The following is a 25,916-nucleotide window of genomic DNA, read 5'->3' on the forward strand; positions in this document are numbered from 1 at the left end:
TTTCCATTATCGCTAAAAAACACAAACCGGCCACCTCAAACTCGGCGAACTCTGGCATTTGGCCGGGCTACACTGTATTATCGAAAAAAAAAAAAGATGGCCGGCCATCTTTTCGATAATACGGTTAAGGCCAGCTGTAGCGCTGCCGCCAAAATAGTTCGCCCGCGACCTATTTTGCCGGCGACGTTAGATTATGCCCCTAAATGTGACCTAGGTTCAGAACATTTTTTATGCAGCAAGATTTTGCACAGTTCCTTAAATAAATGAAAAAGAAATCTACATGGATTAAAATTTACTATTTATGAGGCCATGAATAAAATGATACTTATTACTATTTACCTTTTTTTTAAGTCAGTCCTCCCCCTCCCCAACTATCCAGTTTCTTTACTTCATGCCTGGGTGGCTCTGATACTCTTTTGCTGGACTATGGGCTAGCAGGGGATGCCACAGTAGCTGCACCTGTCTTCCTTGCCTTCTCAGGCCCCTGTGTCCCACCTTTGTGGTGACCACACCCAATGACCCTCAAAAACATGTCTTCCAAACACAAATCTCCTTTTGCAGCACATAGTGCTCAACATTATGCCTGACATAAGTACATAAGTACTGCCATACTGGGAAAGACCAAAGGTCCATCGAGCCCAGCATCCTGTCTCCAACAGTGGCCAATCCAGGTCACAAATACCCGGCAAGATCCCAAAAATGTACAAAACATTTTATACTGCTTATCCCAGAAATAGTGGATTTTCCCCAAGTCCATTTAATAACGGTCTATGGACTTTTCCTTTAGGAAGCCGTCCAAACCTTTTTTAAACTCCGCTAAGTTAACCGCCTTTACCACATTCTCTGGCAACGAATTCCAGAGTTTAATTACACGTTGAGTGAAGAAAAATTCTCTCAGATTTTTTAAATTTACTACATTGTAGCTTCATCGCATGCCCCTAGTCTTAGTATTTCTGGAAAGCGTGAACAGACGCTTCACATCTACCCGTTCAACTCCACTCATTATTTTATAGACCTCTATCATATCTCCCCTCAGCCGCCTTTTCTCCAAGCTGAAGAGCCCTAGCCGCTTTAGCCTTTCCTCATAGGGAAGGCGTCCCATCCCCTTTATCATTTTCGTCGCCCTTCTTTGCACCTTTTCTAATTCCACTATATCTTTTTTGAGATGCGGCGACCAGAATTGAACACAATATTCAAGGTGCAGTCGCACCATGGAGCAATACAAAGGCATTATAACGTCCTCGTTTTTGTTTTCCATTCCTTTCCTAATAATACCTAACATTCTATTTGCTTTGTTAGCAAGAGGAAATGCAAAAACAAGGCCTGCAACAAACTAAGGCCTATAACCATTATTATTATGATTTATTTTGTAAGTTGTTTTTTTTTAAACAGCCTAGAAGAGAAAAGTTATGGATCTAGGAGGGTGGAGGGGTGGAGGTGGATTCTAAACCCAATGACTATCACGTTGGGAATCTTGTTCTAGACAGTAATGAGATGTGAATGTGTGGACTAATACCCATGTAGCAGCTCTGCAAATTACCGATGCAGCCATGGCTCTGTCATTATGAGCCATGACAATACCCTCTAGACTCAGCAAAGTCTGGGCATAAATAAAAGATATGCAGTCTGCTAACTAATTGGACAGAGCATGTTTGCTGAAGGCTGACCCCAGCCTATTAAGGTCAAAGGAAACAAAAAGCTCTGCGAAAGAAACAAGATTGTCTGTTAATGCGCAGCAATGGTGGCGAGTGGGAAGGTGTGCACATGTGTGCGGTAAGGCTACTAAAAGCTTCTAGAAAAGGAGCTGGGAAGTTTCCTGTGCTGAGCTTCATGGATATGTCACCCCATATGTGAAAATATAGTATCCTGCTTGTTCTAGGAGAATCTCTCTCTCTGCTTATGTAGATTACCTAGTGGTTTATCCTGCTAGTCTTATTTCCATTCACTCTCCCCTCTTCCTGCTGGGAGGTATGAACTTTCCTCCAGGCAAGTGTATTGAGATAGACAGTAGATCTTCCTCCTGTGGTGTGATGGCAATTCACCTCTCTCAGGAGCTGTGAATACCAATAGAATAACAACTCCAGCCCACTAGAACCAGGTGCAGGAGTCGGGTCAGTGCACTGACTTTTGGTCTCCCAAGTAGTACAGGGTTAGTTGCTAAATGCTATCATTTAGCCTGACCAAAAATTCATATCCAAAGGATTGCAAAACAAAAACAAGAGATAGCAACATAGTAGATGATATCAGAAAAGGTCTGAACGACCCAGTCTGCCAAGTTATCTTCTTTCTGTACTATGTTCAGCAGATGAGGATATGAATTCCTGTACTTCAAATACCAGCTCACTTCCCGTCTTGTCTTCCTCTCAATCCTGTTTGTATCACTGCCCTCTGTATCTGTCTCCAGCAGGTCTAAATTCCATTACAGCCCCACCTCCCAGCACTACTTTGTTAACCTCTGGCTCTTACAAATCCCATACTTAATTCAACACCTAGGTCTTATCAACAGGCTTTGCAATAACGGAGACAGCTGGCAAGAGTAGTAAAAGTTGTCATATTATGTTTGTTGATGTTAAGGTGCAAACATGGTCATTTTGTGCAGATTACCACAATCCCTGAAGGAGAGAAAACCAAACCTGCCTTTTTGCTTCATAAATGTTAGCCTTAGAGTTCATAGAAGCTTGATAGCGATATACAGCCATTTTCCTAGCACTAGGCCATATTTTTCTTTCTTTGCTCAATAATATGAAATTTTAAAGGGCTGAACATTTAAGCCCCCTCCATTTTTTCCTACCTGTTGTGCCCCATGCTCCATCTGCTTGAAGCTCATTTAAGTTATGTCAAAATTTTGGATGGTACAGTCTCTGCTAGCAAGAGAAAAATGAAATGAATCTAGCTATGTAAAAATCTGAATAATATATTGTAACTTACCTGCCTTTTATATTCTGCTACTGGATCATATACTTTCCATCCATTAACAGGAAATTTTTCTTTATAACTGAAGGCAAACAATGGCTTTAAAGACATAGATTACAAAATATATTAATTTTCATTTTATCTTAATATACTATTCCACTACAATATAAAAAATAAAGGTACAACATTGGAACATAAGATTTTTTTTTTTTTTTTTGTAAACAGGTCACCTGTGCAAGCAGACTACTATGGGAATAGCTCTTAATAAAGAGCCAGAAAGGCAAAAGTCAATATGTGAAACCAGAAAACATGTATCATTCCTTTAATAAATTCCAGATGTCATAAGAAGCAGTCTTTTCAAGTGGAGTTTAAAGGTGCTAATGCAACATAAGGAAGCAAAGGAAAAGAATAACATTATCAGAACATTTATGGGTAAAGGTAGTTTGGTAAAGGGTATGGTAGCTTTTGGTTTCTTAGTGCAGGTCTGGTCTCTGCAGTCTAGGAGGTATCAGATGCTAGCTTCTCCTGGGTAGTAAACTGATTGAGCCCAGGCGTTCTTTACATTATCATCTTGAAATTACAGCAGCTTTCATTTTCTTTGCTAAAAGTTATCGCTTTGAGACTGTACAGATCTATTAAAGACTTATAATACTGTAATGACATATAACCTGTAATAGAACTGTTATCAGGGCTGACTTTTATTTATTTTAATTTACTGCATTTGCACCCCACATTTTCCAACCTAGTGGTAGGTTCAATGTGGCTTACAATTAACTAAGTGAAAATTGGTTACATGTTAAGAAGCCATGTGGTGATTACGCCAGGTTCAGGTCAGTCCAACTTCAGATCAGATTCTAGTTCATGATGGAGTGTGCCCTAATCTCTGTTGACAGGTGATGTCGTTGGGGAGGATTTTTTTTTTTTTTTTAAGAAGTGGGCTTTCAGGTGTTTTCTGAATTGTAGGTAGTTGTTCGTGTATTTAAGTCTTTTGGTAGGTTGTTCCAGATTTTGGTGCAAATGTAGAAAAAGCTTGTTATGTAAGTGGTTTTGCATTTCAGGCCTTGGCATCTAGGGAAATGGAGGGAAAGGTAGGATTTCGTGCTCTTGGTTACATTGTGTAGTGGTATGATTATGAGATCAGTCATGTAAGCCGGGGAGAGGCCAAAAATTATTCTGTAGGCCAGTGTACAGATCTTTAAGGATATTCGAGTTTTGATAAGTAGCCAGTGTAGAGCAAAGTGATACATGTGGGAAAGAGGAACCTGAACCATTACATTTGTTACATTTGTATCCCACATTTTCCACTTATTTGCAGGCTCAATGTGGCTTACATAGTACCGTAACGGCGTTTGCCAGTTCCGGTATGAACAAATACAAGGTGAAATTATGGTAGAATAAGGTTCAGGTATGATGATACTTTGGGGGAGTTTAGGGGGGGAAGAGGAAGAGTTTGGATATGTCCATTACGGTCTTTGGTTTCGTTGTGGCAGATATCCGGGTTTTTTGTGTTGGTTTGGTGGGGTATGCCTTTCTGAACAGGTTTGTTTTTAGGGCCTTTTGGAAATTTAAGTGGTTGAGCGTAGTTTTTATACTTTTGGCAGTGCATTCCATAATTGTGCGCTTAAATAGGAAAAGCTGGATGCGTAAGTTGATTTGTATTGGAGTCCTTTGCTGCTTGGGTAGTGGAGATTTAGGTATGAGCGTGATGATCTTGTAGGTTTCTAGTTGGCAGGTCAATGAGGTCTGTCATATATCCCGGGGCTTCGCTGTAAATAATTTTGCGAACTATTGTGCAGATTTTGAAAGCAATACGTTCTTTGATTGGAAGCCAGTGCAGTTTTTGTCGGAGGGGTTTGGCGCTTTCAAAACGCGTTTTTCCAAATATAAGCCTGGCTGCTGTGTTTTGTGCTATATAATGCAAGGTTCCACATTAGGGAAAGGTAAAGGGAAAGGGGACCTAATATACCACCTTTCTGTGTTTTGCAACTACATTCAAAGCGGTTCACATAGTATATACATGTACTTATTTGTACCTGGGGCAAAGGAGGATTAAGTGACTTGCCCAGAGTCACAAGGAGCTGCAGTGGGAATCAAACCCAGTTCCCCAGGATTTTGTTCTGTTCCAGTCTGCACTCTCAGTTACTTGATTTTGGTTTCAGGTCAATCTTTATGTCCTCGCCGTTGCGGGGCCCAATTGACCAATGTTCACTGTTTTGAGTGAGCCTGGCTGCTAGGGATACCCCACATGTGAGAACAAGCAGCCTGCTTGTCCTCAGAGAAAGCGAAGATACTTACCTGTATCAGGTATTCTCCGAGGACAGCAGGCTGATTGCTCTCACAAACCTTGGAGTTGTAATTGTTGTTTTTTTATATGCTTTTTGATTTAACTAAAGAGGCATGCTCGCGTGGCGGGCGGGAAGTCATTTGCACTGCCCACACAACGGAACTTTCCCGAAAGACTTAGATTTTTATTTTGCTTGCAAAATTTTTTGCTGATTCCTGGGCCGCTGCGGACGTCGACCCACATGTGAGAACAAGCAGCCTGCTTGTCCTCAGAGAATGCTAGGACTGGGCACGCAATGCAACTATGAAGTAGTAAATTTAAAATGAATCGAGAAAATATTTCTTCACTCAATGTGTAATTAAACTCTGGAATTCATTGCCAGAGAATGTAGTAAAAGCAGTTAACTTAGCGGGATTTAAAAAAGGTTTGGATAGCTTCCTGAAAGAAAGTCCATAAGCCATTATTAAAATGGACTTGGGGAAAATCCACTGCTTATCTCTAGGATAAACAGCATAAAATGCATTGTATTTTTTTGGGATCTTGCCAGGTACTTGCTGTTGGAATGTAATTGTATTTTACATGCATTGCCTGTCACCTATTATTTCTCTGTGATTACTCTGTGACCTCTGATGTGAATTACTTAGAGAGGTCACACAGCTATGCAACTTCCTGTGGGGGATAGATGCAGCACATGCAGCACATGGAGCTCATGATCTCTCTAACCTGAGGATCTATGGTGGTGTGAGCATCCATTACCATCTAAGCACATGGAAGGAGCTGATAATACAAATGTATAGTAATATGTATATATAAGCCTGTCTGATTATAATCTAACTGCAACTGTGAGTAAACAGATGTTTGTTACTTCAACTTTAAAGTGACTCAGCAGTGAATTATTCAGGGGTGAATGAGAGAGAGATGAAGAAAGAAAAACATTTCTAAAGCTGAAGCTGTGTGTACTAAAATCTGCTAATTATTTACTACAAATAATCCAACAAAAGGGTTATGGGCCCAGGGCTCAGGAATTGAAAAAGAAGAGAATATTACCAGGCAGAAAAAAAGGCCACATTTTCTCTTAAGTTTTAAAGGAAAGATTCAGTCTGTCTCTCTCTCCCCCACACAGCAGACAGAAGGCTAAGAAATGGCTGAGGGAGGAAATTCACCATTTTCTATTCTCTCAAGGTGCCTAAATTAACTGAGTTTAATTATCAGCAGTGGGAACTAAGATTCATATGTCTCCTTCGAGCAAAAGGATTACATATATGCTTAGACCAAGACAGAACAGCTGAAAATATGGCTGAATGGGACAATGCAAACTATTATGTGAAGTGCATGCTTTTGGAAGCTCTCTCAGAGAAACAAGCCATATTAGTGGAGGGAAAAGATACACCAAAGGACATTTTATATAAACTGAGAACTATGTATGCAACTACATATGCAAAGCAGCAACCAATTTGGCTGGCAGAGTTGAATGAAACCAAATTAAGGGATAAAAGTAAATGTAATGATCATACATTTCTTATGTCTTCATTTCAAAAGCTAGAACTTTCTGGAATTCCCATGTGTGATGCATTGAAAAGAGCATTTCTTTTTACCTCACTATCAAAGAAGTTGATGTTTTTAGGTCTGTAAATGAGGCCATTGAAGGGCAATCTTTTGAACAGACAACATCAAAACTAAGGCAGGAATGCATAATAATGATTCTGAGGAGATGTGTTCTCAAAGTCAGTCAGAGAGAAATGAAACAAATTTCTTGGCAAAGAACAGAGGAAGGCGGAGCTATGGGAAAACTCCACCCAAGGGCAAGCTGATTTGCTACTCATGTGGAAAGGAGGGACATGTATCTAAATGGTGTAAGGAAACACAAAACACTCCCTCTAGCTCACCTAAGCCAATGGAACTAAAGAATTTTCAAACAGGAAATGTATGAAGGACAAAGATAAACACAAGGGCTTTCTAATGGCAGAAAAATCTTTGACTATGGTAAATAAATAATTCAAATGAAAGTACTTGGATTTTGGATTCAGGGAGCACATGCCATTTAACCAATTGTAAGAATTTCTTTCAGGAAATGTGTCCAGAGGAAGGTATTCTTAAAACTGCAAACGCAGGGACTGCTAAGATCCAAGCAAAAGGAATTGGATTCTTAAAATGCAAAGTGTCTAATGAAGTTAAAGAAATTCCTGTAAGTGATGTCTTGTATATTCCCCAAGCAGTTTGCAATATGCTTAGTGTATCTACATTAGATAAGAAGGGATTTGTGATTCATTTTGAAACAGTAAGTGCACATCTCTAAAAATGATGAAGTGTATGCTGAAGCTTTTATGCATAATGATGTTTATAAACTGAGCATTTCAGGTGAAGCCTCACATATGGCGCAAGTAAGGAAGAATGATGGTTAAATGTAGTCTGGAAATCTGGCCCGCCGCCTGGGACATCGTGATTCTAAGGTGATCCAGGATCTTTACAGTAAGCAACTGGCCACCGGCATTCAGATAAGTGCAGATGCTGGTAAAATGGAGAAATGCATAGACTGTGTTACTCAAAAAGGTGTGAGACCCTCATTTCCTGCATACCAGGAAATAGGGTAATAAAGTGCTGGACTTAATACACAGTGACATATGTGGACCGTTTAATATCCCATCATGGGAATAACAGATTTGTGCTAATATTCTTGGATGATTTCTCTAGATATTGTGTGGCCTATTTGCTGAAAGAAAAAAGTCAAGTCACAGACATGCTGAAGAAATACGTAGCCATGGTGAGCAACAAATTTGAAAGAAAACCAAAGGTTCTTCAGACCGACAATGGTGGTGAGTTCACTTCACAAAGCATGCGCACATTTCTAGAACAAGAAGGCATTCAACATATCACAACAGTAGCTTATACACCAGAGCAAAATCCTGTTGCAGAGAGAAAATTTAGGTCAATTGTGGAAATGACCAGATGTATGCTGTCAGATAGCAATCTCCCTAAAAGACTATGGGGGGAAGCCATTCTCACAGCAGTGTACCTACAAAACAGAATGCCAACTAAAGGCGCTGAGCGCACACCACATGAGACATGGCATGGTAGGAAGCCAAACCTGTCACACTAAGAACATTTGGAAGTACAGCATATGCTCATATACCAAAGCAAAGAAGGCATAAGCTGGATTCCACAACAGAAAGGGCATTTTAGTTGGCTATGCTCCAGGACACAAAGGATATAGAATTTTGAATCTGAAAACTGGCATTGTTGGCATAAGACATGTTACATATTTTGATGAAAACAAAAGGGTTGATAAAGGGGATTATCCCAGATGAGCCTTATCATCCAGAATATGAAACTAGAACCATAATAGACATGCCAGTGTATATAAATGCCATACCAAGGCAGATGTCTGAAAGCAACTCACCTGTATCTAACGAGGAACAGGCAGAGGAAGCAGACACAGAAAGGATCATTGAAGGACAGTACAGTTGGAGAAGGGGAATCAATTGGAGAAGGACTCTCAGATTTAGAGGATGCGGAAAGGTCAGACCAACCTGTTGTCAGACGCTCATCCAGGGAAAACAAAGGTGTTCCACCCCCAAGACTGTCTTACCTAACAAAGTCAGCAGAAGCTCAAGAGCCCTTAACATGGGATGAGATTGAGAAAATGCCAGCAGAAGAAGCTGCTGAATGGAAAGCTGCACAAGAAGAAATTGATGCATTGGATAAAATAATACTTGGATTCTTACAAAATTACCTCCTGGCAAGAAAGCTATAGGATGCAAATGGGTATTCAAGTTAAAAAGGAATGCACAAGGAAAAGTGGAAAGGTATAAAGCCAGATTAGTGGCAAAGGGATATCATCAAAATCTGGAGAAGATTTTGATGAAGTGTTTGCACCTGTAGTGAAACACACGACAATCAGAAACTTCTGAGCATTGCAGTCTCAAAAGGCATGCAAGTAAACCACATTGATGTGAAACAGCATTTCTTCACGGAGATATAACTGAGGACTTGTACATGGAACAACCAACAGGTTTCATAAATACAAAACAAAGACAGCTAGTGTGTAATTAAACAAAGGTCTTTATGGATTAAAGCAAAGTGCAAAATGTTGGAATGAAAAATTGCATGAAATATTGACAAATTTAGGATTTAAGCAAGGTGAAGCAGATAAATGCTTGTACACTAGGTGCACAAATGGACAATATGCATACATTTTAGCTTTTGTTGTGATCTGCTCATTGCAAGCGAAAGTGAGCAAGAGTACAAGGACATTGTAAAGTGTTTAAACCTCAATGTTGAAATAAAAGAACTTGGTAATGTGTCATACTATCTTGGGATAGAAATTGAGAAACAAAATGATGGTTCTTATCTTCTAAGCCAGAAGCAGAAGATAAATGAGCTTATTGAAAGTTTAGGTATGCAAGATGCCCAAGTTGTAAGCACTCCCATGATCACTGATTTCTGAAGGATGAAACAGTAAGAGAACCTTTACCAGATAACATCCAATATAGATCAGCCATAGGTAAGCTTTTATATCTAGCTACCACATACAGGGCTGATATAGCAAATGCAGTAGGAATTTTGAGCAGAAGGGTCAGCTCACCTACCAAATCAGATTGGACTGCAGTTAAAAGGATGGTAAGGTATTTAAAGGGTACCATTGATTGTAAATTAAAGATTTCAGCCAATAGTAATCCAAAACTAATATGTTACTGTGATTCAGATTGGGCAGGGGATCATTCTGATTATAAATCCACAAGTGGATATGTGTTTATGTATGGAAATGTACAAATTTCATGGGCCACTCATAAACAAAGTATTGTGAGTTTGTCTTCTACAGAAGCTGAATACGTGGCCGTATCGGAAGCGTGCAGAGAACTGATGTGGATTGAAAAACTTATGCTGGATTTTGGAATAGCTGAAAAAAGACCAATCCAGATAATGGAAGATAATCAGAGCTGCATCCGACTGTCACAGAATGACAAGGTTCAGTCACGCACCAAGCACATCGCAACGAAATACCACAACGTGCGAGAGTTGGCGAAGAAGGGGTCATCAGTCTACACTATTGTCACACCAGTGAGATGACAGCTGACATCATGACCAAACCGTTACCCAGAGAACATTTTGTGAATCTGCGTATAAAGCTTGGACTTTGTATGAATAAATAATTGCATGACAGTTATGCATGAGAAGGGGTTTGTTGGAATGTAATTGTATTTTACATGCATTGCCTGTCACCTATTATTTCTCTGTGATTACTCTGTGACCTCTGATGTGAATTACTTAGAGAGGTCACACAGCTATGCAACTTCCTGTGGGGGATAGATGCAGCACATGCAGCACATGGAGCTCATGATCTCTCCTAACCTGAGAGGATCTATGGTGGTGTGAGCATCCATTACCATCTAAGCACATGGAAGGAGCTGATAATACAATGTATAGTAATATGATATATAAGCCTGTCTGATTATAATCTAACTGCAAACTGTGAGTAAACAGATGTTTTGTTACTTCAACTTTAAAGTGACTCAGCAGTGAATTATTCAGGGGTGAATGAGAGAGAGATGAGAAAGAAATTAACATTTCTAAAGCTGAAGCTGTGTGTACTAAAATCTGCATTATTTACTACAAATAATCCAACACTTGCAACCTGAATTAGTCACTGTTGGAAACAGGATGCTGGACTTGATGGATCTTCGGCCTGTCCCAGTATGGCAATGATTATGTACTTATGTAGGTTTTGGAGTAGAGGTCTTGCGAATCGGTTTTTGTCTTGCTTCTGTAATTTGCGGTTTATAATTTTTCAATGTTAGTTCCTTGCATCCTGCGTATATTCCATTGCAGTAATCTGCATGGGCGAGAAACATGGTTTGGACGAGCGTGAGAAAAACATCCTGTGGAAAATAGTTTTTTTTTTATTTCTTTGAGTTTCCACATTGTGTGGAACATGTTTTTTTTGTACTGTTTGCTACCTGTTCGTTGAAGGATAACTCGCTATCTATGGTAATTCCTAAGATCTTCAGGTTGTCTGCTGTAGGACAAGTTGTTCTCATAACATTGATAGGTGTAAAGAGTTTGGTATTATATGGTGATTTGACTATCAGGCAATGTGTTTTTTTCCCTATTCAGTTTGAAAGCTGATGCCCAGGATTCCAAGGTATTTATGTTTTCCAATATTTGTTAGTAATTTTGGATGTCTTTTTTAAAAGGGATGAAGACAGACACATCGTCAGCGTAAATGAAGGGGCTGAAGCCTTGATTGAATAGAGATTGTGTGAGGGGAACCATCCTTCTGGTCCAATGCAGAATTTTATATCTGGAGGGCATAGGTCTAGAATTATGGGGTCCTTTATCGTGGATCCAGGTTTCATTGAGGAAGACCAATTCGAGGTCTTCATCCAATATCCATTCTTCGATTCTTTCGGTTTTGTTTACCATTGATCTAGTGTTGATGTAACCCACTGGTATTGGCAAATAATTGTCTTCCATTATCATAACTTTAAGAATTTCCATTAATTGGAGCTCTTTTGGGTTTCGGGGTTGGTTGATCCCTTTTTTGGCTGTCTGTAGCGATTGGGTTATTGTGGGGTGTGTGTCTCTTCATCAGTTTGTTTGGTTGGGTCTTTACATCTACTAGTGTGAAATCTGTTTTGAAGGAGTGTGGTGTTACTAGAGATGCGATGTATTGGTATTACGTTGTTGTCACCTTATGTATGGGTTCCTGTGGTGGACAGTAGCATTAGGAGAGATATGCTTACTAGAAGTCTTGTGATGTGCATTTTGTCTCTGTCGGTGTTGATAAGGAGCTGGGGTTTGCCTCGGTTCCGAGGACAGGGAGTGATGCGAGGCAGATAGAGGGTATTATGTGCCTCCACGATTGTTATAATGACTTGAGTTTGATTTACTTGGGAACACAGTTCCTTTAGGGTAAACCCTTCGGGTCCCTGGTGTCTGAATGAGTAGGGAAGCGAGATGGGAGCATGTTTGAAGGCAGCAGAGATGGAAGAGTAGGCAAGGTAAGCCTCTTCCCTCCTCTGTCAGTTCCCTGGTTGGCTCTACAGACCTGCTTCCACAGACCACCCTGTTATGCTGTCCCAATCCTCTTCCTGTCCGCCAAGATCAATGGTGTTTCCTGAGTTCAGTACCTGGTAAGCCATTCTGGTCCCTGGTGTCTGAATGAGCAGGAAAGTGAGCTTGGATGCAAGCCTGTTCTTCAGTGTCCTTTCCTTGGCCTGGGTTTCCCTCCCACTTGCGCCAGTCAGGACAAGCCCTTGTTTGCTGCGAGTCAGACTGGCTCCTCAGTAGCTTCCCTCTCTCTATGAAGATGGCACCACCCAATCTCGGTGTATGATAAGCGATTTTGCCACCTCCGGTTGTCTCTGTTCAGTCTTGCAATCCGTCTGTGTTGATCTGGATCAGCTCCCAGCAGCTGTGGTGTTGGGGTTGGCTGCCCAGTCCTTCCTTCCTCTGTAGGTTTGACTCTGGTAAGACTCGTTGCAGCTCGAGAGATCACACCACCTCCATCCACGCCACTCTTCTGCAAAGACTTAGGCCGAGAGGGTCGTCGGCTGGGGCATCTTCAGTGACCATCTCACCTCCGGATTGTGTGCACCAGTGCTGTTCCCAGGTGCTGCCGGGGAAGTCTCATCCAGCAGTGGGTAAGTTCTCCTGTGGTGTTTCTCCCAAGCCTCTGGAAGGTGTGGTCCAAGATGCCATGAATCTATCATGAAATGCCGCTTAAAAGAAAAACACAAATAAGGAAAGAGAGAGTCCTTCCAGAATCTATTTATGTTCCCTCACTCGAGGAATAATGGCAATCTGGATTGCACAATGTGTTTTGGTTTTGTGACTATATGCCATAATTTCATCTCTTTACTTCTGAAAAGCATCATAAGAGCTTTACAATTCACAAAATAAATAGGAACATAGTTTAACTTATCCAATAGATGGCATTTTCAGTAGGACTGCAGCCCCAAATACCATGCTAAGATAATGGTGTCAAACTCAGAAGGTAAAAAGAAATTGTCATTATTGCACCATGAACACCACTATCAACCTGGTATTATTTTGATGTACTCCACCCATGTACCAACTATGCCCATGTGCTTAGTCTATGAGACAGCAAGATCAAAGCTCACATAACCATAATTCCAATGCATGGTATTAGAGAATGTATAATATTTTATAACAGATCTTGGGTATCAAACTGTAAAGCCAAGTCACTCATTTTAATCAACTCGGTTCTAAAACCCCAAAACACAGATCACATTACAGATACTTTATAATCAACCATCCAAGATTCCACACACACTGAGGTCTAAAATAAAATTATCCTTCAGCTCATCCCCTCTAAGCCTTTCCCTGTGCTGCGAGTTACTGAAATAAATCAAGCTAGAAGACACATGGGAATAATGCATACCAGGCAAAACAAAACAAGAAGGAAGCCACAAAAACCAGAAAAACCAGAGATCCTGTACTATTATCTGAAGAATTTCTACTTACCAGACCATGAGAGAGAGGGAATGCATATCTTGTGAGATTTTCAAATATCTCCAGCTTGCTCTGCTCTTCCTGTCTATAGGCCAGCCGTAAATTTCTCATATCCTGTCAAATCAACCACATTTTTCAAGGTTTTCAATAGTTATAGTATTAGCAGTGCAATGTTCCTTTTAAAAAAGGTTTTATTAAGAACATTTCAAAATTAATTGGACATTTCCACTCGCATACCTAAGTGAGCTCCTACTTCCACAGATAAAAAGAATCCTCACTCATTCAAAAGCAGTTTCCTCATTAACTTTGGTCAGAAATGTGATAAAGACACAGTATAGGTGATATCAGTTTCCAGCACAGACTAAAAGTCCAGAAACATCTGGATTTTTGAGTATGTGAAATATTTCCTGACTTCATACACTATCATCGGTCCCCCTCTAAGTCAACTGTTTATGGAGATTCTCCTCCCTTTACAGGTAGGCAACTACACATTCTACACAGTCACAATAATGCAGCCAAACTGTAGGTGACTGCCAAGCTGAGGGTTACCCGAGACACCAATTATACCTGCAGAACAACTCAGAGAAATAGAGTCTGGGCAGTCGATAATAAGCATTTAAGCAAAGAGGTTCTTTAGTATAGTCTGGCCATTCTGGAGGACAACACAAAGTGTGGATGGAAGTCCATGTCATTACTTTGCAAATAGCCAACACTGATAAAGAACTTATGTTCGCAAAGGAGGATGTTCTTTGAGGATGGTGGATCTGCTTCAGGATAATAAAATCTAATACAGACCAACATTCATTTGGACATGGTACATTGTTACCAGAGAACCCATCTTGACAGATTCTAATGAGATAACGGTGGCATGCTCAGAAATGTTCCCTTTTCCAAGCGCAGCACCCAAGAAGCAGGCAGACCACTGGAGTCTCAATGCATGGCTGAGTTGACAACACAGAGAAGAGGGATATAGATTTGTAGGAACTGTGCATATTCAGGGGAAAGGGGGTCTATTCAGAAAATATGGGCACCACCTTAACCAGTGTGGAATCATGTTGCTGGCGCTAAGCTGACAGTCAATGAGGAACACATGGCTCAAAGTCAGATATCTGTGAAAGATACTATCAAAAAAGGGAAGTTAGGACATCCCAACAGACAAGTTGCCAACAAAGGCAAAAGCCAGCCAGATGCCTGCCTTTAACGGAAGAGCAGACCAAGTAAATATTGCAAAATTACCCCTTGTGAGGGAGTCTATGTTACAGCCACTTGCCCTTAAGGATATACCCTCACAGAGTCAGAACCACCCTAAAACTCAGTCCCGCTCATGCGAAGTGACACAGGAGGGGTGGAGTCAGGAGGGCATGGTCCAGGAAGTGTAAAAAACAGTGCACAGCTAGGTTAAAGGGGCCTAGAAGGAAGCGTAGGATTAGTTTATGTTATTTTCTCCCTTGCCTGTGATGCTAACAGGAGCTCTTTTACCTGGCATGTTCTGTTTCCCTGAACCTGCTGTGTGACTCCGCTTTGTCCAGGCTCTAGACCCGCCATCACTCATGTTACTACATATGGTTCTGGTGGTGCGATAGGAGCTTACCCTGCTAGAAGCCGGAAACCTTAGCTTCTGTGGATCTGGGCCTGGTAGCACTACCACACAAAAATGGGCAAAAGGGTATAGCCCTGCCCAAGTTAGGGACCAGGTATAGTTAGTGCTAGACAGGCAGGCTTTATTTTCTGGTTTGTTCCTCTTGCGCTGTGCTTGCTAAGGTTGCACAGACACAAGGAAAGACTGCTTGAGGCCCTGGTTGAGGGGCAACAGCAGCTGCTGCAGATTATTGTGCAGAGGAACAATAGGCATTGCAAAATTCTTTGGCGGCACAGCGAAACTCCTGGTATAAGTAGCCCAAGTGCTACAGTCACTCAGGCTACATATTTTGGTTCTGGTGTTACAAAGATGGTAACGGAGGATGACCCGGACTACTTTGACTAAATTTAGAGAACTGCTCACCTGGCTGGGTGACAGTAGTATTCAGACTAAGTTTCAAGACGTCAAAGGGACAGCCACCTATGCAGAAGTAAAGGCCGCCATTCTGGAGAGGATAGGATAAACTCAAGCAACATTTTGAAAGGGGTCTCTAAAATTGAAAAAATCATTGGAGTTTTTTTTACCTGCTCAAGGAAGTAGCCTGAAGATGATGGCTCCTACCGGAGAGCAAGAACTGGGCTGGAGATAGGAAGAGTTGTCCTCAAACAGTTCTTTGAGGGGCTCTCTCTGTAAATGAAACAATGAGTGAGGCAACATCCTAAATTGAAGCCAGAGGGCACCTTGGGCTTGGAAAAAGGCCTTGGCAGCCTCCAACTCAAACCTATCCCTACAAAGATAGGAAACAAGATGAGTCCTAGGAAGAGAAGAGAGAAGGCAGGTCCATTAACCCTAAGGACCTGAAACCGTCTTCTAGCCCTCCACCGACCTGGTCAGAAGATCCGCTCACTCTCACATGTTTAAGGTGTGGAGAAAGAGGTCATATGGCCCGGGACTGCCAAGAGGCAGAAGAAAACACCTTGGATGTGAACATGATAGCCCCGCAGTTTTGCAGAGGCTTCCCCACTTGAGAGACAGAGTTGGGTGCAGCAAGCTGAATTGCATGGGAACCTCTAACAGGTGCTGAAAGACTCTGGCAGAGCAAGGACCCTTGTTTGGAGTGGATACCAGACTACAAGTAAAATGAAGAACAAACTGTGACATTGTCATGAGTGCATGGGGACCAGAGACAATATCCTACAGCTCACATGTCCATCAAAACACAAGTTAGGTAGGTTCAGGTGGTGGTTTTGCCATGGCTTCCTTACCCAGTTGTTCTGGGCTAGGATTTTCCCAACTTTGGACCCTCTGGGTCTAGCTAACCTGTTGGCCCAAAGAAGGAAAATCCCAACCAGTATACAGGGAACTCAAAACTGCCTAAACCACGCAGTCCGCAGTGGTTAGAGAAACCACTCTACCCTCTGAATACAGAAGCTGCAGTTGATGAAGCCCACTTAAATAGTCTACCTGAGCAGAATGGAGAAAGAACTCATCCCGGACATAGAAACACAAAAAAACGTAGGCAGATAAAGACCATATGGCCTATCCAGTCTGCCCATCCATGCCTGATGTAAATTTTTGACCTTCGCAGCTGCTCCTCTAAGTTTTTTTTTTCACCGTTCTCTCGTTTTATCAAAGTCTCCTTTTGAAAGTTAAATGCTAACATATTGGATTTCCTGTGTGTACTTACTCCAAAGCCGATATCAAATCATATACGGTCACTGTTATCAAGCGGCCCCAGCACCATTACCTCCTGCACCAGATCAAGCACTCCACTAAGGACTAGGTCTAGAATTTTTCCTCTCGTGTGCTCCTGTACCAGATACTCCATAAAAAATTCCGGGCAGTTTACCTCCCTAGAATGCTCTGATGTTACATTTACCCAGTCAATATCGGGTAACTGAAATCACCCATTATTATGTTTCCCATTTTGTCAGCCTCCCTAATTTCGGATAACATTTCTACATCCTGGCCAGGTGAACGGTAGTACACGCCTATCACTATTCTTTTCCCCTTACACATGGGATTTCAATCCATAGGGATTCCAAGATGTGTTTTGTTTCCTGCAGAAGTTTCAATCTATTCGATTCAAGTCCCTCCTTAAACTACAATACTAACCCCTCTACCAATTCGATCCACCCTATCAATATGATATAATTGTACACTGGTTATGGACAGTGTCCACTGGTTATCCTCCTTCCCCCATTTCGTGTAATAGTACATTCAGTGGAGTAGTAGCTTAGTGGTTAGTGCAGCGGACTTTGATCTGGGGAACTGGGTTCGATTTCCCACTACAGCTCCTTGTGACTCGGGCAAGTAACTTAACCCCTTCACTGCCCCAGGTACAAATAAGTACCTGTATATACTACGTAATTCGCTTTGAATGTAGTTGCAAAAACCACATTTCAAACTGTGTTTGTTTTTCCTATTTATATCTTGCTCAGCAGTTGACAGTGTTAATTTGCAATCTTTGTCTGCCTTTTACTTAAGAAACTTGGTCTACTATAGTCTCTATTGCAACCTCGCTATTGGGATACCCTTATCTTCGAAAGATACCTTGTTCCGAACCATGCACTTTTGAACGACTGTCGGCCTTCCCCCCAGTTTCTAGTTTTAAAAGATGCTCTATCTCCTTATTTCCGATCTGAGGAAGAAGGGCCAACCTTCGAAAGCTAATCAAGAAATGTATTAAGTTATGTCCAATAAAAAAAGGTATCATCTTATTTCTTTTCCATGTTTTATTTGTTATGATTTCTATTGAAAACTATGGGGAAAAGTGTACAGTGTATGGAGACTAGCGAATCAAGTTTGCTGCTGCTTTTTTTTTTTTTTTTTAATTCTGTGTTTATTAATATCTTACAATTCCCTCTTTTAAAACCAATCTTTAGGGGGAAGGGAAGGGACCAGATAGATAGGGTAGGAGGGGCATGATGAATAAAGGGGTATTTGAAGTTTAACTTGGTATAGCACTCAAGCAAGGTTTTCTAACCCATGTAGAGTTAGGAATGATGCACTGTACTGGATAGTAGAGTTTGTAGAAGGCAGCCTTTTGTTTAGATAGAGAGTAATAAAGGTTTTCAGCACTAAAGTAGTGGCTAAGTCACCAAAGGAGAAATTAGATCTTACTGCTAATTTGCTTTCTTTAGTCCCTCCGGACCGGACCAGGATTGGAACTGGATGGGTGTTCTCGCCTACCAGCAGGTGGAGACTGAGAAAAACTCTGACTCTAGAAGCCATAGGAGCCCTGGCCATGTGACTTAGCCACAGTATTTGAATAACAAAGCAGGAAAGAAAGAAAGAAAGACCTTCTGTGCCGTATGGAATCCTAGCAGCCACAAAGCACTCGGCAATGCCAAGTATCAGAGCTCACCAGCAACTCTCACCAGAGAAGTGGTATGGCCCGATATGTATTACAGCTCACCAGCAACTCTCACTAGAGAAGTGGTATGGCTCACGTGTACTATAGCTCACCAGCAACTCTCACAGAGAAGCGATATGGCTCATGTATATAGCTCACCAGCAACTCTCCCAGAGAAGTGGTATGGCTCACGTATATATAGCTCACCAAACTCTCCCCAGAGAAGTGGTATGGCTCACGTATAATATAGCTCACCCGCAACTCTCACCAGAGAAGTGGTATGGCTCACTTGTCTTATAGCTCACCAGCAACTCTCACCAGAGAAGTGGTATGGCCCACTTAAGATTTTATATATATTCCATCAACTGAGCTTACCAGCAACTCTCACCAGAAAAGTGGTAAATCATATTTAAGGTTTTATAGATATTCCAGCAACTGAGCTCAAGCCACAACTCTCACCAGAGAAGTGGTATGGCGTATTTAAGGTTTTATAGATAGATTCCAGCAATTGAGCTCACCAGCAACCACCAGAGAAGTGGTATAGACCACGTAAAGTTCTGTATATATATAGTATTGTTCCACGAATCGTAAAGGAATGAATACACTTCCTACTGAATACACTTCCTACTTAATAAAAGAAGCTAAAGAGTAGAGAGACATGGGAGGGGCCTGGTCCGGTCCGGAGGGACTAAAGGAAAGCAAATTAGCAGGTAAGATCTAATTTCTCCTTCCTTAGCGTCCCTCCGGACCGGACCAGGATTGGACTGATGGGAAGTACCAAAGCAGTAATCTGAAGGGAGGGACCCTATGAAAACTGCAGAGAATTTCATTGCTGCATAGGCCACCTGGCGACAAACTAACATGTAGTGTGTCCCAATGAGCAAAATAAAATGAAACTAGGACTAAGTTGCCAACTTACCAATGTGCACCGAGAGCACCAAAAATCGCCATAGTAAGAATGAGGCCCGCTTCTGAAGTTGTGGAATATGTTGTAATACGCTGTGGAACTGCCCTCTCAGCGAGGAAGAGAAATAGACATTCTCATTTTCCTTGATCCTTCGCGATATAGCGGGTTAGAAACAATGAAAAACTTTTACGCCTACTGGCTAGAAGGACAAAACCAATAAGAAAAAACCGATTGGGAAAGGTGAAAACTTTAAACTACAGCAGACCGAAAAGAAGTTACCAACCGTAGAAGTATTCCACACATAGATCTACTTGCTGCAATGGCTACTGGGAAACACTGCTTGAAGAGGAAAACTTTATAGAAAAAGTTATGGCTACTAGAAAACAGAAACTTTAAGAGTCTGTTCACCTAGTTCACCTAGCTGGTGGACGAAGCGGGAGGTACAGTTCAGGACTCCTTTAAGAAACCGCTTTGACAGTGGATGCTGCATAAGCGTGCGGTTGTCAACAGTATCATGCATCACTGATAGAGCTGCCAAATGAACTCTAATGGATGAGTAAGACAGACAAGATTTCGCAAGATGCAGAAGATATTCCAAAACATGCAAAATGGATACTGTTTGTGGAATCAAAGTGGCGAGAGGAGTACCACAGAGTGAACCGTCGCCACTTTGATTCATAGGACTTTAATGTAGATTTCTGTCTGGAAGCAATTAAAACTTGAAGTACTTCCTGCGAAAATATCAAAGATGTTGCAGACCCAGTAACCACGCCATAAGTTTGAGTGACTGGGGGTCCGGATGTAGAAGGGTGCCTTGGTTCTGCGTAAACACCTAGTGAGATGATGGAAGAAAACGCATAAAGAAGGCTGAAAAACCCCTGCTGGACATTGGCATCTGTCCCTGTCTCCGTCAAGACTGTTGCTGAACGGAAGAAGCAAGAAATGTTCGTGAGCCTGAAGGCAAAAAGAGATAGCCCTGAAGTGTCGCAGTGAGGAAGTAAGACTGAAAAAATGAGAGTCCATTCACCTAAATGCAGGTGACACAACTAAGAAAAAATGAGTACAACTCAAGAGTATACTCTTAACTCCTCCTTGGCGGATGACATAACCCATTGCCATGGCAAGGACCAACATAGCCTCTCTCCGCCTTGTTTGTCAGTAGGGAAAACAAAATTCACCCGAAGGTAAAAACGAATTGCTGAGGTCCCCCAGAAAAAAAAAAAATATATACAAACAAACTTCTGCCAAAAAGTGTACTGCACGAAGCATCCCAATGACAGAACTAAGGTTCTTGAGATAACTAGATGACACTTAAATAGTGCGATTGATGACCCTGAGATTCGCAATAGGATGAAGGAAAATTCCTTCTTGGGCATTAGAAAGTAAAATTGCATTCTGCAGAATAGAGCGAGGAAATGGCCGAAGGCCCAAGGTCACCAAGAAAAATATAAACTGGGATGTTTGCAGAGGAGACAAAAGACTGTGCGCCACCTGACTAAACAAAGAGAAAATCAGAGATATCTGATGAGAGATCAAATGAGAGGCCTGGCTACAATCACCACCCAACCTAGAGACTGTAAGAAATGCAACACCCGGTGCGTGACCTGAGAACTCTGCTGATAAGACTTTCTCCAATTAGGCAGTCGTCTAGGTAAGAATGAAATGACCCTAAGAGCGCAATGAACATCCTCTTAGATCTATAAAAGAACGGAAGAGAGAGTACTGCTGAAAATGACCGGTTAATGCATAAGCAAAAAACTAGCCATTCTCTGGATCCTGAGGAGAAGAGGAAGGGTGGACCAAGGACACCAGTTAAATAGGGCTACAAACTCCAACCCTATCTCTATGGCGTTCCATAGTTGGGTAAGTTCTGAATATAGAAAGTTCTGAATATAGGAGTCCACCAGCTATGGTAGTACGCTCCAGACAGAAAAAATTGTCCCAGTATGAACGTCTGATTCACCGGCCTGTAATTTCTTGGATCTCCCTAATCCACATACCACTAATCCACGTACCACGGTCATGTGTCCTCCCTCACTGAGATGTAGATTGTAAGCTCCTTTGAGCAGGGAACGTCCTTCTTTGTTAATTTGTACAGCGCTGCGTAACCCTAGTAGCGCTCTAGAAATGTTAAGTAGTAGTAGTAGTACCAGACTCACACCCAATAGATATGAATGTTGAGCTTGTTTCAGGTTAAAACACCGAACCTAGGCCCAGGGTCCCCGGTGTTTCTAGTGGTGAACAGCCATGGCAAATATTGTATGCGTTAGTTTGCAGAATTACTGCAAAGCCTTGCTTTTGGAGCAGAGATTTCTGTTCGATACTCTCGTGAGAGGTTTTTTTTTTTTTTTTTCTTTTCTTTAATGCTGTTCTGGCTGTAGAAAGGTGGACATTTGAGCTTCCCCAGAATGGCAAAACTTATGTACCTATGCCCATTAGATATGAATGCTGGACTTGATGGACTTTAGGCCTTACCCAGCATAACCATACTTATGTACCTATGGTATAAATACACAGGAAGTGAGTGAATCCCCTTCCAATTGAAAGAACACTCTGGAGTGAAGGCGCATAGAATGAAAATGAAAAAGGACAAACTTGGAAATTACCTGTAACAAAAAAAGTGAAGTTGTGCCACAGCCACTTGGTGAAGGCAGTGTAGACAAGACTGTATCTGAATTCAAGAAAGCTTGATATAACATCAGGTCTCTAAGGAAGAGGAAGAGATAGCAGATGGTATGTATAGGCATACTGGACCAAACCAGGATGTTTATAATCTGCCAATGCTGAACTGATAGAGTAGAGACAAACACGAGTAGATGGTTTGAGGACCGTCCACTATCTTTAAGTGAAAGGATGACTTTATTCTCTAAGTGACCATATGTCCTGTAAAAACCAGAAGAAAGCTAAAACGAAAAATGAGAGGCTTCAAGGCAGTTGGAAAAGAAGGGAAGACATGAATAAAGCATGCCTGCTAAGGCAGCTGAGTGACTGGGAGCTTGGTAGACAGGACTGTCCCTCAGAGAATATGAAAGAGCTGATATATCCCCATGGCATCTGAACAATATACTGTATGCCTCTAGAGAAGGCTTCTTAAAGTCGGAAAAAGAAAACACTGTATAACACTACAGCCATTGAGAGTGTCTGTTAAGTTCTTAAAACACTATATAACATCATACGCATGGAGTAAAATGCTTGAAAGGAACTAAGATATTATGGTCAGAATTGCAAAGTACCAATCAATTGACTCTTAGACAATGTAGTTCTATTCACCAGGGAATGAGAAAGACAGAAATTTACTCTATGCCTAGAGAAAGTTTCTAAAGTTCTTAAAACACTGTATAATACTACAGCTATTGAGGAAAATGCTTGAAATGAATTATGATATTATGATAAGATGTAGATTTTCCACCAGGCAATGAAAAATGACTGAGCACCAGAAAAAACTAGTGTTAACAGCCCCGTGATACATAGAAATTTAAAAGAAGAAAAGCTTGTTATATATCCATATATGAAAGGAGCCCCCTTTCAACCAATATTGCCTGCTGATGTGAAGAGCATTTTAGAATACGCCGTTCAGCACATACAAAAGTGTACACATCTTGGAGCCGAACTGCTCTATGAACTGCAGCCTTACCTTCAGCAGAGAGATCCCCGACTGATAAGATGGAGGGAGAAACAAAATGGCCGCCGTTCGCTCCACTGGCCCTGTGGCGATCGTCAACAGCGTGCCCGACACCTCCGAACAAGCGGAGCCCAGTGGAACGGCGAAGAAACAACAGCCGGCGAAAAAGGCCCCGAAAAAACTGGAGGCAGCACCGGACCCGAAGAAACCTTGAAGGGAGAGCAAAATTTACACGTTCCGGCTGCGTGAACTGCGCAACGCTGACCGACAGCAGCTGTTTGAACTTTTAAGCCATATCGGAAAAAACAGGTGGCCGCGCTTACGCGGTTCGCACCTTTCTTTTTTTTTTTTTTTTCATTTGTTTAAACTGCCGCCACCAAAACGCAAGAAAATGGAGAAAATTAAATCTGACGAGAAAAATCGCTGTTTAAAGTCACAGACACTGAATTATTTTCTTCTATTTGTTTTTTTTTTTTTTTTTTTATAACCCCTCAATCATAATAAAACACTGGAGCTGCCTGCTCGTTAGAAGTCTGGGGAAAGAAAGGCTGCTTCTTTGAATTTCCTTTTATTTGATTTAATTCTTTTAAAGCAGCTGCCTGTTAAAAGTGGCTGCCTCTCCCAAAGACGGTACACCTTTCCAGAGAAAGGGACGGCCCTTCCCTGCTAAGCCAGGGAGATGGGGAGGAAGGGGGGTGGACTCGAGACACTCGAGTTTAACACCCCCGAGGCTGTCAAAGAAAGAAGAGAAAGGAAACCCTGTCAAGCCTCTAAATAAGATTCCAGGCACAGAAGAATTATCACAAATATCTGTAATATCTAAAGAGAAAAGGAGAGAGACTAATGGGCTCACTTCCTACCTGCTGGGAGACTGAGAAAATACTGAGGCTAAGGTCACATGGCCAGGGCTCCTATTGGCTGTCTAGAGTCAGAGTTTTTTCTCAGTCTCCACCTGCTGGTAGGCGAGCACAACCCATCAGTCCAATCCTGGTCCGGTCCGGAGGGACGCTAAGGAAACTACTATGTTTACCTCAGAATTTGCATCATTGTATGTTTGCTACACAAATGCTTAATAAACATATTTTAAAATAAACCCAATCTTTAAGTTACCAAGTACAGAGCAAAATAATGTCACTTATCCAGAGAAATGTTAACTTTCTTTCTGAGAAGTTCTGAGAGAAGAGAAGTAGGACCTTTCCTCTCTCTATGTTGTTTGGATTCTAAGGAGACTGCTTCAAACAAACCCTTTGAAGCTAACCCAGTATTCAGATTACCCTTAGTAACCTTTGCAAATATTCTACTTCCTCACACCTTAATTAACACCTGCTTCAGGTCAGTAGTAGTGCTACTTCTTCAGCAGGCAAAGAACATAAAATTACTTTCTTCTATGACAGTTTTAGCCTTGCTACTATCCTTTTTAATACTTTGGCTGTTAAGTTTCTACCTCTAGAGAAAATGTCAGTTTAAAGCTATGGGGAAAAGGGTTGTACACTATGGAAACTAGTTAATAATGTTTGTTTCTCTCTTTTTTTATTTTTTTCTAAGACTGTACTAGGCCCTGCTGTGCCTTCTAGAGTTTATCCATTAATGCTGTGACAGAAAATTCAAGCTTTAAAACTATGGGGAAAAGGGTATGGAGACTAGCTAATAAAGTTTGATTTCTTTTTTTTTTTTAATTCTGTGTTTATCACTATCCTACAATTCCTCCTTTAAGTTACCAAGCACAGAGCAAAATGATGTCACTTACCCAGAGAAATGCCCTCTTCTCTCAGAGCTTCTCAGAAAAATGATGTAATTTTGTTTCTCTACTTTCCCTTGTAATTTTAACTTTGTTAGCTCCCTGGGTATGCCCAGGTTATTGTTAACTGTAAGCCACATGGAGCTCTTATGGGACTTTGCAGGATACAAGTGTCTAAATGTATGTATGTATATGTATGTCTATCAAAAAATAGTAGTTTTTAAATGTAAGACAAGTGTAACAGCTTCCTATTTTAGAGCACATAAGTAAATTTTGCACTGTAGATATTCATCAAAATGTATCAAAATGAAAACAGTTTGAACAAGTATGTTTCTAAGCAAAAATCAAATGCTTTACCTTACAAACTATTTCAATACCAGATGAGTTGTCACCATGACTCTGCACACCAATCTTTTCAACTCTGCTGATCACACCAAGAGGAACATCAAGGATAAAATGCGGGTCCTACAGTTTAGAAGTTAGAACATTAATGCGTACATCTATTTTGTTTCAACTATTTTATTGACACCTCGATATGTGATACATCACAATAATTGCATTATTATAGAACGCAGAAAATGTACAGTATTTTGACCTCATAACATTGAAACCGTGTCAAACTTTTATTGTATACCCCCTCCCCCTCCCGTCGCCATCCCACCCCCATTGTTCTTCACAGTTGCGGGAGCATGTTGATTTTTTCCAGGATGGGCTGAAATGTATGCCCGATCCGATCTCTCCATGTATCTGAAAAGCCACCTATTTACACGGCGTCCAGTCTCTGTCAAAAGGAGCATCCCTCTGACCCAGGGATACCAGAACATGTCCAAGGTTTCCTGCAATTTTGACTTTATTCAAGATACATTTTCTCCACCATAACACATCAGCCCCCACTCCATCCAACCGCCTCCTTTACCTCCCCCCAAACTGCTCCCCTCTCCTACCCCCCCCCAGCAAGCGGCTCCTGTCTCGATCCCCAATTCCAGGCAGCCTTCGCTCCCCCCCACTTCCCTTCGACTTTATCAGGCACTGAGAAGCAGACTACG

At 41.5% G+C, this 25,916-nt stretch overlaps 1 protein-coding gene across 1 annotated transcript in view; it reads right to left on the reverse strand.

Moving 5' to 3' along the window:
• Positions 1-25,916, reverse strand: part of MTMR1 (myotubularin related protein 1) — a 142,683-nt gene that overhangs the window by 62,225 nt on the left and 54,542 nt on the right. Inside the window, exons 7-9 of the mRNA XM_030208930.1 lie at positions 25,228-25,335; positions 13,682-13,783; positions 2,929-3,012 (exon numbers count right to left, since the gene is read on the reverse strand). Of these exons, the coding sequence (XP_030064790.1) occupies positions 2,929-3,012; positions 13,682-13,783; positions 25,228-25,335 (294 nt within the window). The remainder of the gene's footprint in view (positions 1-2,928; positions 3,013-13,681; positions 13,784-25,227; positions 25,336-25,916) is intronic.

This window comes from Microcaecilia unicolor, chromosome 7 (assembly GCF_901765095.1).
Source record: "Microcaecilia unicolor chromosome 7, aMicUni1.1, whole genome shotgun sequence".
Lineage (NCBI taxonomy): Eukaryota > Metazoa > Chordata > Amphibia > Gymnophiona > Siphonopidae > Microcaecilia > Microcaecilia unicolor.